The sequence below is a fragment of the Heliconius melpomene genome, chromosome 11 (assembly GCF_056956725.1).
Source record: "Heliconius melpomene rosina isolate 202511_hmr_F chromosome 11, ASM5695672v1, whole genome shotgun sequence".
NCBI classification, from domain to species: domain Eukaryota; kingdom Metazoa; phylum Arthropoda; class Insecta; order Lepidoptera; family Nymphalidae; genus Heliconius; species Heliconius melpomene.
Window position 1 is genome coordinate 7196394 of NC_140399.1, and position 14141 is coordinate 7210534.

Consider the following 14141-nt stretch of genomic DNA (forward strand, 5'->3'; position numbering starts at 1 on the left):
TCGATCCCCACTCGAGACATTATGAAATTTGTCATTTAATAAAATTTGTATATTCATTTCATCGCAATCCAATACGCAATGCCTGCAGATTTCGATGGAAAGTAGGGAAGGGAGTGTCCTAATACAAGTGCGGGTTAAAGCGTGAAGCTGATTTTTTATTATTGTTTCACATTACTACAATATATCACTAAATTATTCATAAACCTTACCTTATCTTATTAAGTTTTACAACTTACATAAAATTATTATGGCTATTTAAGTAGTTTTTAGACTTAATAATAAAATAATCATTGTAAACGTCTTAGTTAAAGATATAAGTGAGAAATCCTTAAATGTTATCTTTACAAAGACTGTGTATGCTTACTAAAGTTACTATCTCCTAATTACTTTTCTATGCTTAAAACTTTGAATACTTTTATATATTTTTTAGAAGTGGCATAATGGACACGAATTGTTTTAACATTAAGTTCCCAGGTTCCCTTAGCCTACTCTGCTATGTGCGGAACAGTGAATAATTTAAAAAATCTTGCACGATTTTTTTTGCTATAATCGACATTTCCTTTTGATGTTTAAAGAAAAAAAGATTAAACCATATTTTTTTTATTTGATAAAATTTATCTGAACTTAATATCTATGTTACAGACTGTTGAAGATTTAGAAGCTCATTGCAAGAAATCTGGCATAGAAATAGTGACGAGGCAGTCCTTTCTATCAGACCCTAGTGATGCTGTACGGAACCTAAGACGGCAAGATGCCAGAGTCATCGTTGGACTTTTTTATGTGGTGGCAGCCAGGAGAGTCCTCTGTGAAGTATACAAACATAAGCTGTATGGGAAGTCATATGTTTGGTTTTTTATAGGTGAGTACAATTTTATAGGAGTATTTATTTGTTTACCTGTGAAGATTATTGAAATAAAAAAATATTTATATCAGTTACACTCTCTATCTCGCACACAGCCCAAGGGAATCTAGTGTTAAAATACTCTGTTCTCCACTTTCTGATGAATTGTGAAAGCAAGCAGATTGTGCATGTTAAGTGGCGGAATTCAACGCCGCGCTTTGTCTCGATACCAGACCGAAGAAATATAAATTTAAATTAATATTTCATTTCCTCGGGGGGGAATGGAACCCACAACCAGTCGTGTTCACGTCTGATTGTGATCCTGCACTACGACTGGCCTAAATATTATTAAGGTCATATTATTTTTAATTTATTTTATTTTCCACAATTAAATACATTATATTAACTAAAAACTTTCACATTTCAATTGAAAATATTTGTACCGTGAAATATCTTTGAGGTTTGTAAAATTCTATTTCCGTATCCGTTTTCCACTGTGAACACTGATTTTATATCGCCATGTAGCAAATCACATCACGGTATTACGTTTCCCGCGAGACTAAAGGCGAAACTGGCTAATGCTTTTAGGTTGGACGTCAAGTCGTATAAAATGTGCTTAAAAGTTATTTTTATCAAATAAATAAATAATATATCAAACTAGCGGCCCGCGCGCGGCTTTGCCTGCTCGAACTACGTTATTATTAGTTTCTGTCTCCATGAATACCTACATCCTATAAGTGACGTCCATGCAAAATTTGAGACTCTTAGCATTTGTAGTAACAAAGTTTCATACAAACTTTCAACCCCAAAAACAACACCTTAGACATAGATTATTGCAAATTCCCGTCTTAGCAAGCACCTACGTCCTATAAGTAACTCCTATGCAAAATTTGAGATTCCTAGCACATGTAGTTTTTGAGATTTCGTGATGAGTGAGTGACCTTTCGATTTTATATATATAGATATAGATAGATAAAACAAGCAAAACAGCAGGGTAGGAGGGAACCTAGAGTTGAGACACTTCCTGACGAATTTGCCGGCTTTGCTCGTTAAGTGGCGGAACAAGGCAACACCAGAGCGAAGAAATGCAAATATAAATTTAAATAAATATTTCATTTCCTCGAGTCGGGAATCGAACCCACAATCAATCTTGTTTACAGCCTCACTTGTGCTTTTTATTCAAATAATACACGTTCGTAATATTATAAATACAATGTGGATTATATTACATTATAAAAGTTGTGTTGTCTTTAGGGAGATATAAAACGTTGCGCAGTTGTTTTAAAAGCAAGTAATAAATGAAAAAATTGCATTAGATTATACACTGGCTTATTGTTTTGTTCCTTATAAAGTAATATAAGTTTCCTTTTTATACAAACATTTATATCAAGTAGTAAGAATAATTAAATTAACTTATTATTTTAGTTGAAGCCGTGATTGTAAACGCGAAAGGTAGTGGGTTCGACTCCCACTTGAAGAGATGAAATTAAATATTTCGTCATAGTATTGATTTCTTCGCTCTAGTAACGGTAACCCAAACGTTGAGTTTTAATGCGCATTGCTTCCATAATTCACCGAACATTGCTTCCATAATTCTTCCAAAAGAGAAGAACAGAAGTGTCTTAACACTAGTAGAGTAAGCACTAAGCAGTAACTTACTCTGCTATGTGTGGAGTTACTCTGCTATGCTGCTTGAACTTGAACTTATTTGTTAAAACACTCCGTTCCCCAATTTCCGCCTAATTATTCGAGGCATTCGAACTGAACGCCGGGTTTTTTACCTTGGTCCCAGAACGAAAAAATTAAAATATTAATACATAATAATTAATTCCCCCAAGTGAGGATCGATCCCATAACCGTCACGTTACATTTACACTCTTGTGCCGTTGCTCCACGACGGTCTTAATTAATGTCATACATATTTATTTGTTCCCATTTAGATAATAACGCTGTAACTATATTCTAACAAAGTGGCACAAAGATAGAATGAAAGGACAGTTTGTTGATAATTACATGTATACAACATTTTAAATAGCTTTATTAACACCACTAAAAAAATAATTTAAAGACATTAAGGCTTTGGTGAAATATAACGACACAGATTTACCAAATCAATAAGAAACTTATACCAAAAATCCACAAAAAAAAACTCAATAGATTTCTCTCTCGAATTCAATTTAAATTTAGTTCTAATCAATTTTTTCTAATTACAATTCACCCATCCATCCATCAGCCTCTCAACGTCCACTGCTGGACATAGGCCTCCCCTAATTCTCGCCATTCCATCCGGTCCTGCGCCCTTCGAACAAGCGGATTCCCGCTGTCTTCTTAAGGTCGGTCCACCTAGTTGGAGGGCGGCCTGTGCTCCTACAATTACAATTACTTATTTGAAAACAAAGAATAGAGCCTTTCTCCGTGTACTATTAAAAACATACTAGTAAATAGACAAGTACCTATATATTTATATCTAGATCTATTCTGCTATCAGTCCAAACAATCTTTCGTAGTTTATGTCATACATAGGTCGTGTTGCTAGCTCGTCAACCATCGCGCATTGCTATCCTTGCACACGCAAGGCCGCGTGAAATCAATAAAGAATTGTGACTGGCATATATAATATCGCTATTATCAACTTTTATGTAGATTACACAGACAATGTGACCTATTTTCTATTTTAATCTAGATTTTCCGTTTTGATATTTTTCTAGTTTAAAAAATTGTTAGTTTCACGCTGAATCCCGCACACAGCAGGGTAGCCAGAGGGAATATAGTGTTGAGATGCTCCATTCCCCAATTTCCGCCGAATTCTGGAGGCATTGCGTCTGTTGAGTGGCGGTGCCTGGACACCGGCGAAGAAATGAAAATATAAAATTAAATAAATATTTCATCCTCGAGTAGAAATCAAACCCACCAGTCGCATTTACAGTCACATACTTTGTGCCACTTTGCCACGACTGTCTCCTTTTTCTGTATGTTATATTTACCCATAAAAAATTATATTGGCTCAATGTACCTATAATATTTAAAAAAAGTACTTCCAAAGGTATAATTTCTATCCTATTCAATTTATTTTAAGCTGTCATGAGCGTGCTTCCAATAGAATTCTAAAATATTTTTTCGGGATCCAGAAGGAATAAAAAAAAGAATATACAACTATAAAACTATTTTTTTATTAAAAGCACCTAGGCCATAATCTATACTTATAATAAAATCGTAAGAGGGTCGGTTTCTGTACTTGGAGGATAGTTTAAAAAAATGTTATTGGGAACCTTTATTAAAGTAATAGAACCAAAAACAATAATTTTTGTCTGTTTGTCTGTGCGTTTGTTATCGCTATTCTCAGAAGCGGCTTAACCGATTTAGATGCGGTTTTCACTATTGGATTCTGGAAAGTTTCTGGAAAGATTACAAGCGGGCGTAGTCCCGCACGGGCCCACTAGTCTAAAATAAAACGATATTGTCTATTTCTGACGTTTTCATCTAATATATTAAACGACAAATTACTAATAATGACAGCTTGATTTAATTAATTAAATTTAATTAGTACTAATCATATTAGGCGGTAATTAGCTTAGATTGTGGTAGATTGCTCAATCGATTGTTAACGTATAACGTGTAAATCAAATAATGCATCAATCAGTGATCATGTGTTTAGTTACTACTACCTTTTTGTTTTTTTTTTTTAAAAAGGAATCTAGTGTTCAGACACTACGTTTTCATTTACCGCGTCGAGACATTGCTTATTAAGTGGTGGATTTCAAGGCCGCGCGTCGCCTCGATACCAACGAAAAAAATGAAAATATTAAATATTTCATTTCTTAAAATAAGAAATATTTAATTTACTTTTTTGTTAAAAAAAAAACTTGCAGTATTAACTTGTTGAATTTTATTTAAAACTAATTTAATTCTTTTACTTCTACTATAATAGTTTTTGACCGCACTCTACCCGACCGCTTAGATAGCAGACTGCATTGTAACCTTTTCAAATGCCCTTTAACCTTTCGTCGCAAATGTCACTTTCAAATATATGAAAACGGTGGGTCTCCTATCTAATAAGTTCTAAAATTATTATCAAACGTCACAAAATGGCTCGAGTTAGGTAACGTCAAGAGAAATAGGTCACCTTAATCATAATTATATGTTTTATGAAATTCTACTTCCATTGGAATATATAGCGACATAATGAATTATTTAAATTATATTATATTCAAATTGAATCGGCAGAAAGAGGGGAACGGAGTGTCTAACACTAGGTTCCCTCTGCCTACCCTTCTATGTGCGGGATACAGCGTGAAGCAGATTGAGGCCAGTCGTGGCGCAGCACAAAAATTGACTGTAAACCGACTGGTTGTGGATTCGATCCTCACTCGAAGAAGTTTAATATTTATTAAAAGTTATATTTCAAGGTAAAGCGCAGTTGAGTTCTGCCACTCAACACGCAATGCCTCCAGAATTGCCTCGACACCAGAGCGAAGAAATGGAAATATAAACGTAAATAAATATTTCACTTCCTCGAGTGGGGATCGAACCCACATCCGACGGCCTTATTAGTATAAATTAACTTTTAATTATTATTATAGAAAATTTAAAGTATTAGAAAAGCTTATTGTTTGAAACTTTCAAATGACGCCTGCATCTGTTACTTGTTTATATAAACTTTGACTTTTCAGTTCCTCCTAAAATGAAACATCAATAAAAGCTGATTTGTTTATTCATGAGGGTGGTTTGAAGCGCTGTTATGTTTTGTTATGATTTTCTTTGTTATCAATTTCAATATTATTACAAGGGTACATTGGGATTGGTGAATGTTCATATATAACGACTAGCGGACGCGCGCAGCTTCGCTTGCGTATTTAGGGGTGAATTCTAATAACCCATGAAACATGTGTTCAATGAAATATTTTTAAGAGTCTAAATTTCTAATTTTATAAAAATCGGTGACGATTTAAAGATTTTTTCCATACAAACTTTCAACCCCTTATTTGCACCCTTAGGGATTGAAATCTAGAAAACCTTGAAACACGTGTTCAATTAAATACTTTTAAAAATCTAAATTTCAAATTTTATAAAAATCGGTGCCGGTTTAAATTTTTTTCCATACAAACTTTGAGCCCCTATTTTACCCCTTTAGGGTTAAAATTTTACAAAATTCCTTCTTAGTGGATGTCCAGATTACGAAAATAAACATCTGTCCAAATTTCACGTTACTACCATCAGCGGTTACGGCTGTGCGTGCGTCTTACCCCAGTCAGTGAGGACAAGTCCTTTTATATATATAGATTTGAAATGTGGTAATCTCACACAGAGTCAAATATCGAGATATCGCTTTTTAGCTTCACGCTGTATTACGCATACAGTGGAGTAGGCAGAAGGAACCCGGGAACCTTGTGTTAAGACACTCCGTTCTTATTATAACACTTCCGTTCCCCACTTTCCGCTAAATTCCCGAATTCGCCTCCAGAGACATTGCGAGTTGAGTGGCGGGACTCAACGCCGCGTTTTGCCTTGATGCCTGGGGAAAGAAATGAGGATAAATATTTTATTTTATCGAGTGGGAATCGAATCCGCAACTTATCCCGTTTACTGAGACTTACTTAGTTATTTTCAATTACTCGCAAAGTAGAGAAAGTCTCGAAAACTTGGCGGAAGCCGGAAATTGAAGAACAGAGTGTCTTACCAATAAATTTCATTTGTTATCATTAAACATACATAAGTTTATGTTTATATAAATAAAAAACTAATCAAAAGCTGCTTAAATTTCTTAACTAGTATTATTTCTCTATTAGATTGCATTTTTTCTCTTCACTACAGAAAGTCTTGTGATAATCTAATAATTGTTTTTCATTAGCTCTCTCCAAGCTTACTCATCTATCCACGTTCCAGTGACCAAACTCAATGGAGCGCATTAGATAAATGACTTGCACAGATCGTATATTACCTAATGCATCAGGAATAAGGTCGGATGGAATTAAAAATTAGTAAAAGCTAAAATTTTATATATGGGGGGAGGAAATGAAATATTTAAAATTTTCTTTTTTTTGCTCTGGTGTCGAGGTATATCGCGGCGTTGAGTTCCGCTACTCAACATACAACGTCTTCACAATTTGATTGCAAGTAGGGAGCGGAATGTCTTAACAGTAGCTTCCCAAGTTTCCTCTGCCTACCCTGCTACATTCCGGAAACAGCGTGAAGCTACAGCGAAGAAATCAATATATTAAATATTTAATTTCCTCGAATGGGAATCGAATCCAACCGTCACCGACCGAACAGTTTACAGTCTAATACTGAATAATGCTAGTAAAACTTCCGTTTCTGAAAAGGAATTTACGAGGCATAAGCATATTACGGAATTTGAATAGAAGAAGTGCAAATAGCATATTGGTTGCCAAAACCTTTTAATCATCAACTGGATGTGCAAAGCTCGAATAAAGTTTCAATAAATATGTATGAATGTACTAACGTTCTCGTTCAGTTCGCTTTAAGTATTTAAACCCAAAAGTGTTACGACGGACTCCATCATAGAAATGAAGAAGAAATATCCTGAAACTTTATGAAACATTTTTATTGTTTTTATTTTAATGTAATATAGGAAATACTTGAAAATTAGATTTGTTAGTTCTCCTGCCTTCATCTACTCGTGTACTGTTGAAAAATTCTTTTATTTTTTGTTAGTTTTAAAAGTTACAAAGAAATACATATATTTTATATTGAGTTATAGTCTGCTAAAACCAATAAATATACTTTCCCAATTAATTAAATAATAACTCTTTTTTTTTACACATCAGCTAAGAATAAAATAAAGAAAAACAAACCAAACGTTTGTAACACCAATTTACCCTTATAGAGAAGTAAATACAATAGGCACTTTGTGTTCAATGAACGGCTCCAGTTCCTCTATGAACAATTGTCTTTAAAGACTTAGTATAAACGGAACAATTTAATACATTACCTACAACAAAGTTATGCAGATGCAGTATAACCATTTCCAATGGTGATTTTAAGCTAATGAGTTCCAAGTTTTCATATTTACCAATATCCTGAATATTTTTTATGATGAAGAGATCTCTAGATATATTTCTTCCGCAAGTTCTCAACTGTATTACTAAAATAATTCACGAGGCCATTGCAAACCATCCTAATTTCGACAGAGAAGACGATTGGGAGCCTGGGATTTGATCCCATTATATCAGAGGACAAGATACAATCAGCTCATTTTGCTAGACTCCAGGGCAGTACGCGATTCAATTTATAAATCGTTGGCGGTAGTTCAGTATAATTTTGTCAACTAAAAGACGAATGCCACCTCAGTCTACCTCCAACGAAGTATTCGATAGCATCGGGGTTTTCAAAAATGTGATAAAGAAATTTGAAATATTTTTGAAAATAAATTAATTAAAAAATAAATTTAAATTATTGTATCTTGTGTATCAGAGTTTATTAAAAAATATTTATTGATTAAAAAAATCTCGAATTTAAAAGAGTTAATTAATTTTAAAAAATAATGTTGATTAATAATTTTAAATAACTAATTTAAAATGAAATGTTAATCGTTTTTAACATTCATTACTTGCTTACAATAAATTACTTACAAACTTAATTATACTTAACTATATTTAAAAAAAAACGAATATTTTTTTCTATAAATACACACTAAAACTAACATAATAGAGAATGGGACAGAAATGATTAGTGGACTAAGCAATATGATACAAATTCTGTCTATCTTGTAATCCTATAGCTGTATGAATTGTCCTATAAGATATTTATTATTATGGTTATTGTTTTGATTTTCGTCTCACCACTATATTCTCGACTAAATAACTACTTACTTATTTGTTATTAAGTAAATTTGATATTTATATCCACTTGACTTTGTGAAGTCTACACCAAAGTCGAGTTAATTGATTCGTCTAAATTTATCAAACTTTATAATTATTCTTAGCTTTTAACAGATTATTAGATACATTTGTATATTACATTTTATTTAATCTTAATGACTAGATACACTAATATATTTGAGATTGATATTAGTTTCGTACTAATCCTAATCTATTAAAAATCTCATTACAACCTCCTCAGGTTTGGGTTCTAAACACTTACATATTTTAAAAAACTGGAATGGGAATACAGGTCCAGCACATAAGTATCCATCCCTTCCAGAATACAATTTTATTAATGTTTTAAAAACGTCAGCTGGGTTCTATAATATAATAATTATTATGAAGATGCAATGTATAAATTTATAAACTTTTTCACATGAGCGTGCCTCATAATGTCGTCAACATGTTAAGTAATAAATTTTCTTATTAAAATAAAAGAATGGAATATATACAATAGCAATAGCAATAGCAATTTTATTTATTCTTTATTTTAAAAAGATAAATCTACCTTTACGACTTTAAACACATTTGAAATGTACTGTAACATTTCATGGACATTGGAAGACAGCATGAACGATGTAACTGAGAAGTGTACTATTTTGGTTGAATGCACATCTGGTTCTTGTATTCGAATCGGATATCCGTATCTGGGATCCGTAACACGATGTACGTTTTGGGTTAATACCACGAATTCCCAGTGGGATTTTCTGGTATTCTGCCTTCCTATTATATAATACATTGACATTTATACATTTATTCTAAATATAACTATTAGCAATCTACTACTATTAGCGTCACGCTGTATTCCGCATGTAGCAGGATAGGCAGAGAGATCCTGGTAACTCAGGGCTAAGATACTTCGTTCCCAATTAGACACGTTCCCGCTTTAAATCAATCCTGCATTGCTTTTGAGTGGGAAAACTCAACGACATATTTTTTATTGTTTTATATTTTATTTCCTCGAGTGAGAATCGAACCCCCAACCTGTCATGTTTACAGTTACACACTTGGGCACCAACCCTAGTAGCACAGGAGCACTAGACAAAAAAGTGATATCTATTTAAAGTATTTAGTTCAAAAAATGTAATCTTTTATTATCATAACATATTGTAGGCTACCTTTACCTTTCTCCGCGAGAAGTGTGACGATAAACGCTATACTTTTACTTATTTAACTTATATTGTAATTAATATTAAACATCAATTTTAATTAATATTCAATATCTCAATGCATATAATACATAAAAGCTATTTTGGGGGTGTTAATTAAATTTATATTCGCCTCGCCATTACATATTCTGTTCACGACCCCGGCTCTAGTTCCCAGTAGATAATGAAATATGTCAACTTAGCGAGCACGGGGCCAATAACCCATATTATACTATTCCATAATTCCTGTTCTTATTAGTTTATGTAGAATTCATGAGTGAGAAGACGTTGAGATTTACCTATGTATATATGAGTATTTGCATATACGAATATGAAGATATGTATTGGAGCTGTTAGGTCTATTGTCTTTGAAAAATGGGGGGGGTCTTTGAAAAAAAATCTCTAGGTCTAACTAGACCATAGTATTTATTCAAATTAATTCAAAATTCTACACTATTAAAATTAATAGTGTAAAACGTACATGTATGGTTTTTTTAGTAAATTTTTTTTTTTTTACGAAATCGGTTGTTTGTAATTTAAAGATTCTTAAGGTTTCGAAACAAAGTAATAACGACATCTTTTATATTATGATTCTTTATATAAAACCTTATATATCTGTTAAGATGTATTTTTTACTACCAATTTACATAATGTTAATTATGACATTGTTAGATTGGTGTCATAAGTCAAACATTAGTACAAAATAATGATTATTTATTCGTTTATTAAGGAAGATCTTTACAAATAAATTATATATATACTAAACTATCGTATATTTTTATATTCACCATATAAGTAATTGATTCATATAAGTAATTCATAAAATTTACCGTTACTTCTAGTCTTAAAGAATAAATATTCAGGAAAAATATAAGCAAAGCTGTCAGCATATATTTCAACTGTGAATGTTTATTCCCGCATAGGTATTACTAAGGGCAAATATTCTTGGAGTGGTAATTTGGCTTTAGTCCAAAAGTGTGTATGTCAACTCCACCAGGTTATCAGCATCCGGCTGACCCGAATAAATATAGACCTCGAAATCTTTTCTCCTCTTCTCATCCATTCATAAAATTTTATTATACTCTATAAAATTTCCTCCCAAGAGATCAATTCATATAAATATAATCGACACATTTACTGAGATGAAAATGAGAGATTTTTTGCAATTTACGACTTTTCGCGATAAAAGTCCCATTGAAAGTTTGAGAATGACATGATATAGGCTAGATAACGGGCGTATATCATAGATTTTACTTCGGCGGAAAACCTTTTTTCTCATGTAGAATTTACTATGGATTTCTATGTTTGCTATTGTAGTTATTTAACTTTAGTGATTTATGAATAAACTATAGCTTTATGTTAATTTATAATACTCAAAATGATAGTTATTTTTTAATACTTAAAGTAGTACCCGCTTACCGTTCGATTTTTGAAACGTTGCTTACCATCTTACTAGAGTTAAAAAAGTTTAATTTGTAAATTTAATAAAAAAACACATTAAACAATATTCAAATTTAAGAAAAAATAAATAAAATACATACTGACCAAAAATTGCATTTACGTAGTTTTTTTTTAGTATATTTTTTTTATTTTTCGCAGTGGAAATAACCATAAAAAATATCTATTTTAATTTATAATGTTACAATTAATCAAATATAAAAACTAAGCAATATCACCTTCTCAAATAACAGAACATTTTATCGAATATATTCGATTATCTTTTAAACTGTTCTCCAAAATATATTTTAAACAAAAAATTTAAAATCCCTACCAATATGTAAAAACATTATATTTCATTATATTACTTAATTTAATATATCTGAATGTGCATAAATTAAAACGTACGAGCAGAAAATACCTTGAAAAACGCTTTCCATATTGCTGAGCACCAAACTGTTATTACATTTGCTTACCCACCTAGAAACTAGTTTGCATACCGTCGAAAGAATAACAAAGCGATGGAGAGCATCGCTTTATAAAATTTAATTATAATATTATGTTCATATGTGGAAATTTCTCAGAGTAAGCAATTTAATTTTAAATTGTTTGAACCATAGACATATATTTTTTCAACTTGACGATGCATCCCACATGTAATAGGATGAGCAGAGAGAGCATAGAGTTAAGATACTTCGATCCTTATTTTATAATTATCTTATTAAGTGGCGGAGCTCAGCGCCGCGCTTTGCCTCGACACTAAAGCGAAAAAACAATTTCCTCAAATGGAAATCGAACTCACAACCTGTCGCCTTTACAGTCACGCGCTTGTCCCCCACACCTGGCCTCACTAAAATAAACTTTATAACTAAAATTTATATCTCTGTTTGTGTATTATTACATTTATTTTAATTATCTTTTTTTTATATAATACTAGCGGCCCGCTCGCGGTTTCACCCGCGTGAACTATGTTATTATTAAATTCTGTCTCCATGACTACGTCCTAGTGACGTCTATGCAAAATTTGTGACTTCTAGTCTTTGTAGTAACGAAGTTTCATACAAACTTTCGACCCCAAAAACAACTCCTTAGAAGTTGAATATTGAAAATTCCCGTCTTCGAAAATTCCCGTCTCCCGTCCCGTCGTCGGTTCCTAGCACTTGTAGTTTCTGAGATTTCGTGATGAGTGAGTGACCTTTCGATTTTATATATATAGATATATAGAAGAGAAAATAACATTGAAGAAATTAAACTAAAAGTTTATTTTATTTGATATAGGTTGGTACGAAGATAATTGGTTCGAGACAAACTTAGAGCGGGAGGGCTTGGAGTGTACACCGGAACAAATGCGGGAGGCGGCTGAGGGTCACCTCACCACCGAGGCCCTGATGTGGAATCAAAATGCCAATCAAACGACTATCTCTGGCATGACTTCGGAAGACTTCCGGTTTGACTTTTTTTTACTTTGATTAATCTGTCTACGTCGTTAGGGGAAAAGGTTAGAGGTGAATTATGTGAGAGTAAAATGCCATTTTGCTTCAATTAAATGTTACTAATTAAAGGTCACAATTCGAATATTCGTATGCATGAAATTCGTGTTCTGATTCTAACAAGCGGTATCGTTAATACCAAATTTAAAAATTTATTCAAAGGTTGAAAATTATATTATATTTTTTAAATATATACTGTAAGAAAGAATTGTGAAAATATTTAAACAAAGTGGCATATACATTGCCTCTTACTATGAAAAAATTAGCGTGTTTATGGGACCTTCCTAATTCTATATTGGTTGGCAATCGGTCTCAACACTTTTAATATCTGATTTAAACAACATTTTAATTAACTTTACTTAAATTTTTTAATATTTCGTGTTCCTTTTTCTTAATTATTTTATTAGCACATCTTCTACATTGAAGAGTTTCTTGTAGAGATCTCTTTTAAATATAAGTTTTCCGTTATTCCTACATATATCTTTGTTTATATACTTTCTTATGTGGTATACATATATGTAAATCAATGAAAGAAAAATATTTATGTATTCTATTTGCATTTATCTAAACATACATTGATAAATCCTAAATTTCCCTCATAAATGTTTCTATTTATCCACGCAAAGTTGTGAAAACCCAATTTTATGCGACAACGATTTCTTTTGTACGTATCCAGAAAGCGGGAGACAAGACATTCAAGTGGTTCGATCCTAAATAAAACCGCTTGTCAAAACTTGTACGTCTTGAGTGATAATATTCTATTCTTTCCACAAGAGACATTCAATAGGAATACCTCTTGGCATCTCTTCGTGATACCAGTCTTCGAAACGTGACTTTATCGGTATGTCGCTTCATCAAATAAGAATTTCACGTTTATCTGAATATTTGTATGTACGTATTTCCAACGAAACGTCAAAATGTAGAAAACTCTTTTGGCGCGCGTGTTTTTAACAGACGCGGACGCCCCAAATGCCGAAATACTTCACAAAGCTTTTGTGCATGATGACAGGTCGGACACAAGTTACTAAATTACGGAATAAAATATTTTTGCTTTTGTTTCTTTTAAACAATGTTGTTTTAATATTTCGCCAAATATTTGAGTTTTTAAATTAACTATGTATTTAGATAATAATTAAGTTTTAGTAATAGCTTATTTAGTTTTTCATTGACTTTAAAAGAATAATTGTTATGAATTACACATTATCTTAAATATTTTTTCCAGCTTTACGCCCTTTATGCTCTGTTCCGATCGTAGCAGGGTAATCAGAGATAGTTAAGACACTCCGCTCCCCACTTTTCGCCGAATTTTGCCTCGACACTAGAGCAAAAAATTAAAAATATTAAA

At 32.3% G+C, this 14141-nt stretch overlaps 1 protein-coding gene across 2 annotated transcripts in view; it reads left to right on the forward strand.

The window, feature by feature from the left end:
• The window catches only part of GABA-B-R1 (gamma-aminobutyric acid type B receptor subunit 1), a 160992-nt gene that overhangs the window by 106363 nt on the left and 40488 nt on the right, over window positions 1-14141 (forward strand). For both annotated transcript variants that reach the window (XR_014878399.1, XM_085192452.1), the window contains exons 5-6: window positions 643-859; window positions 12585-12753. Coding sequence is in view for 1 of the 2 variants with exons in the window: in XM_085192452.1 (XP_085048578.1) it covers window positions 643-859; window positions 12585-12753 (386 nt within the window). In the remaining variant the exon portion in view is untranslated. The remainder of the gene's footprint in view (window positions 1-642; window positions 860-12584; window positions 12754-14141) is intronic.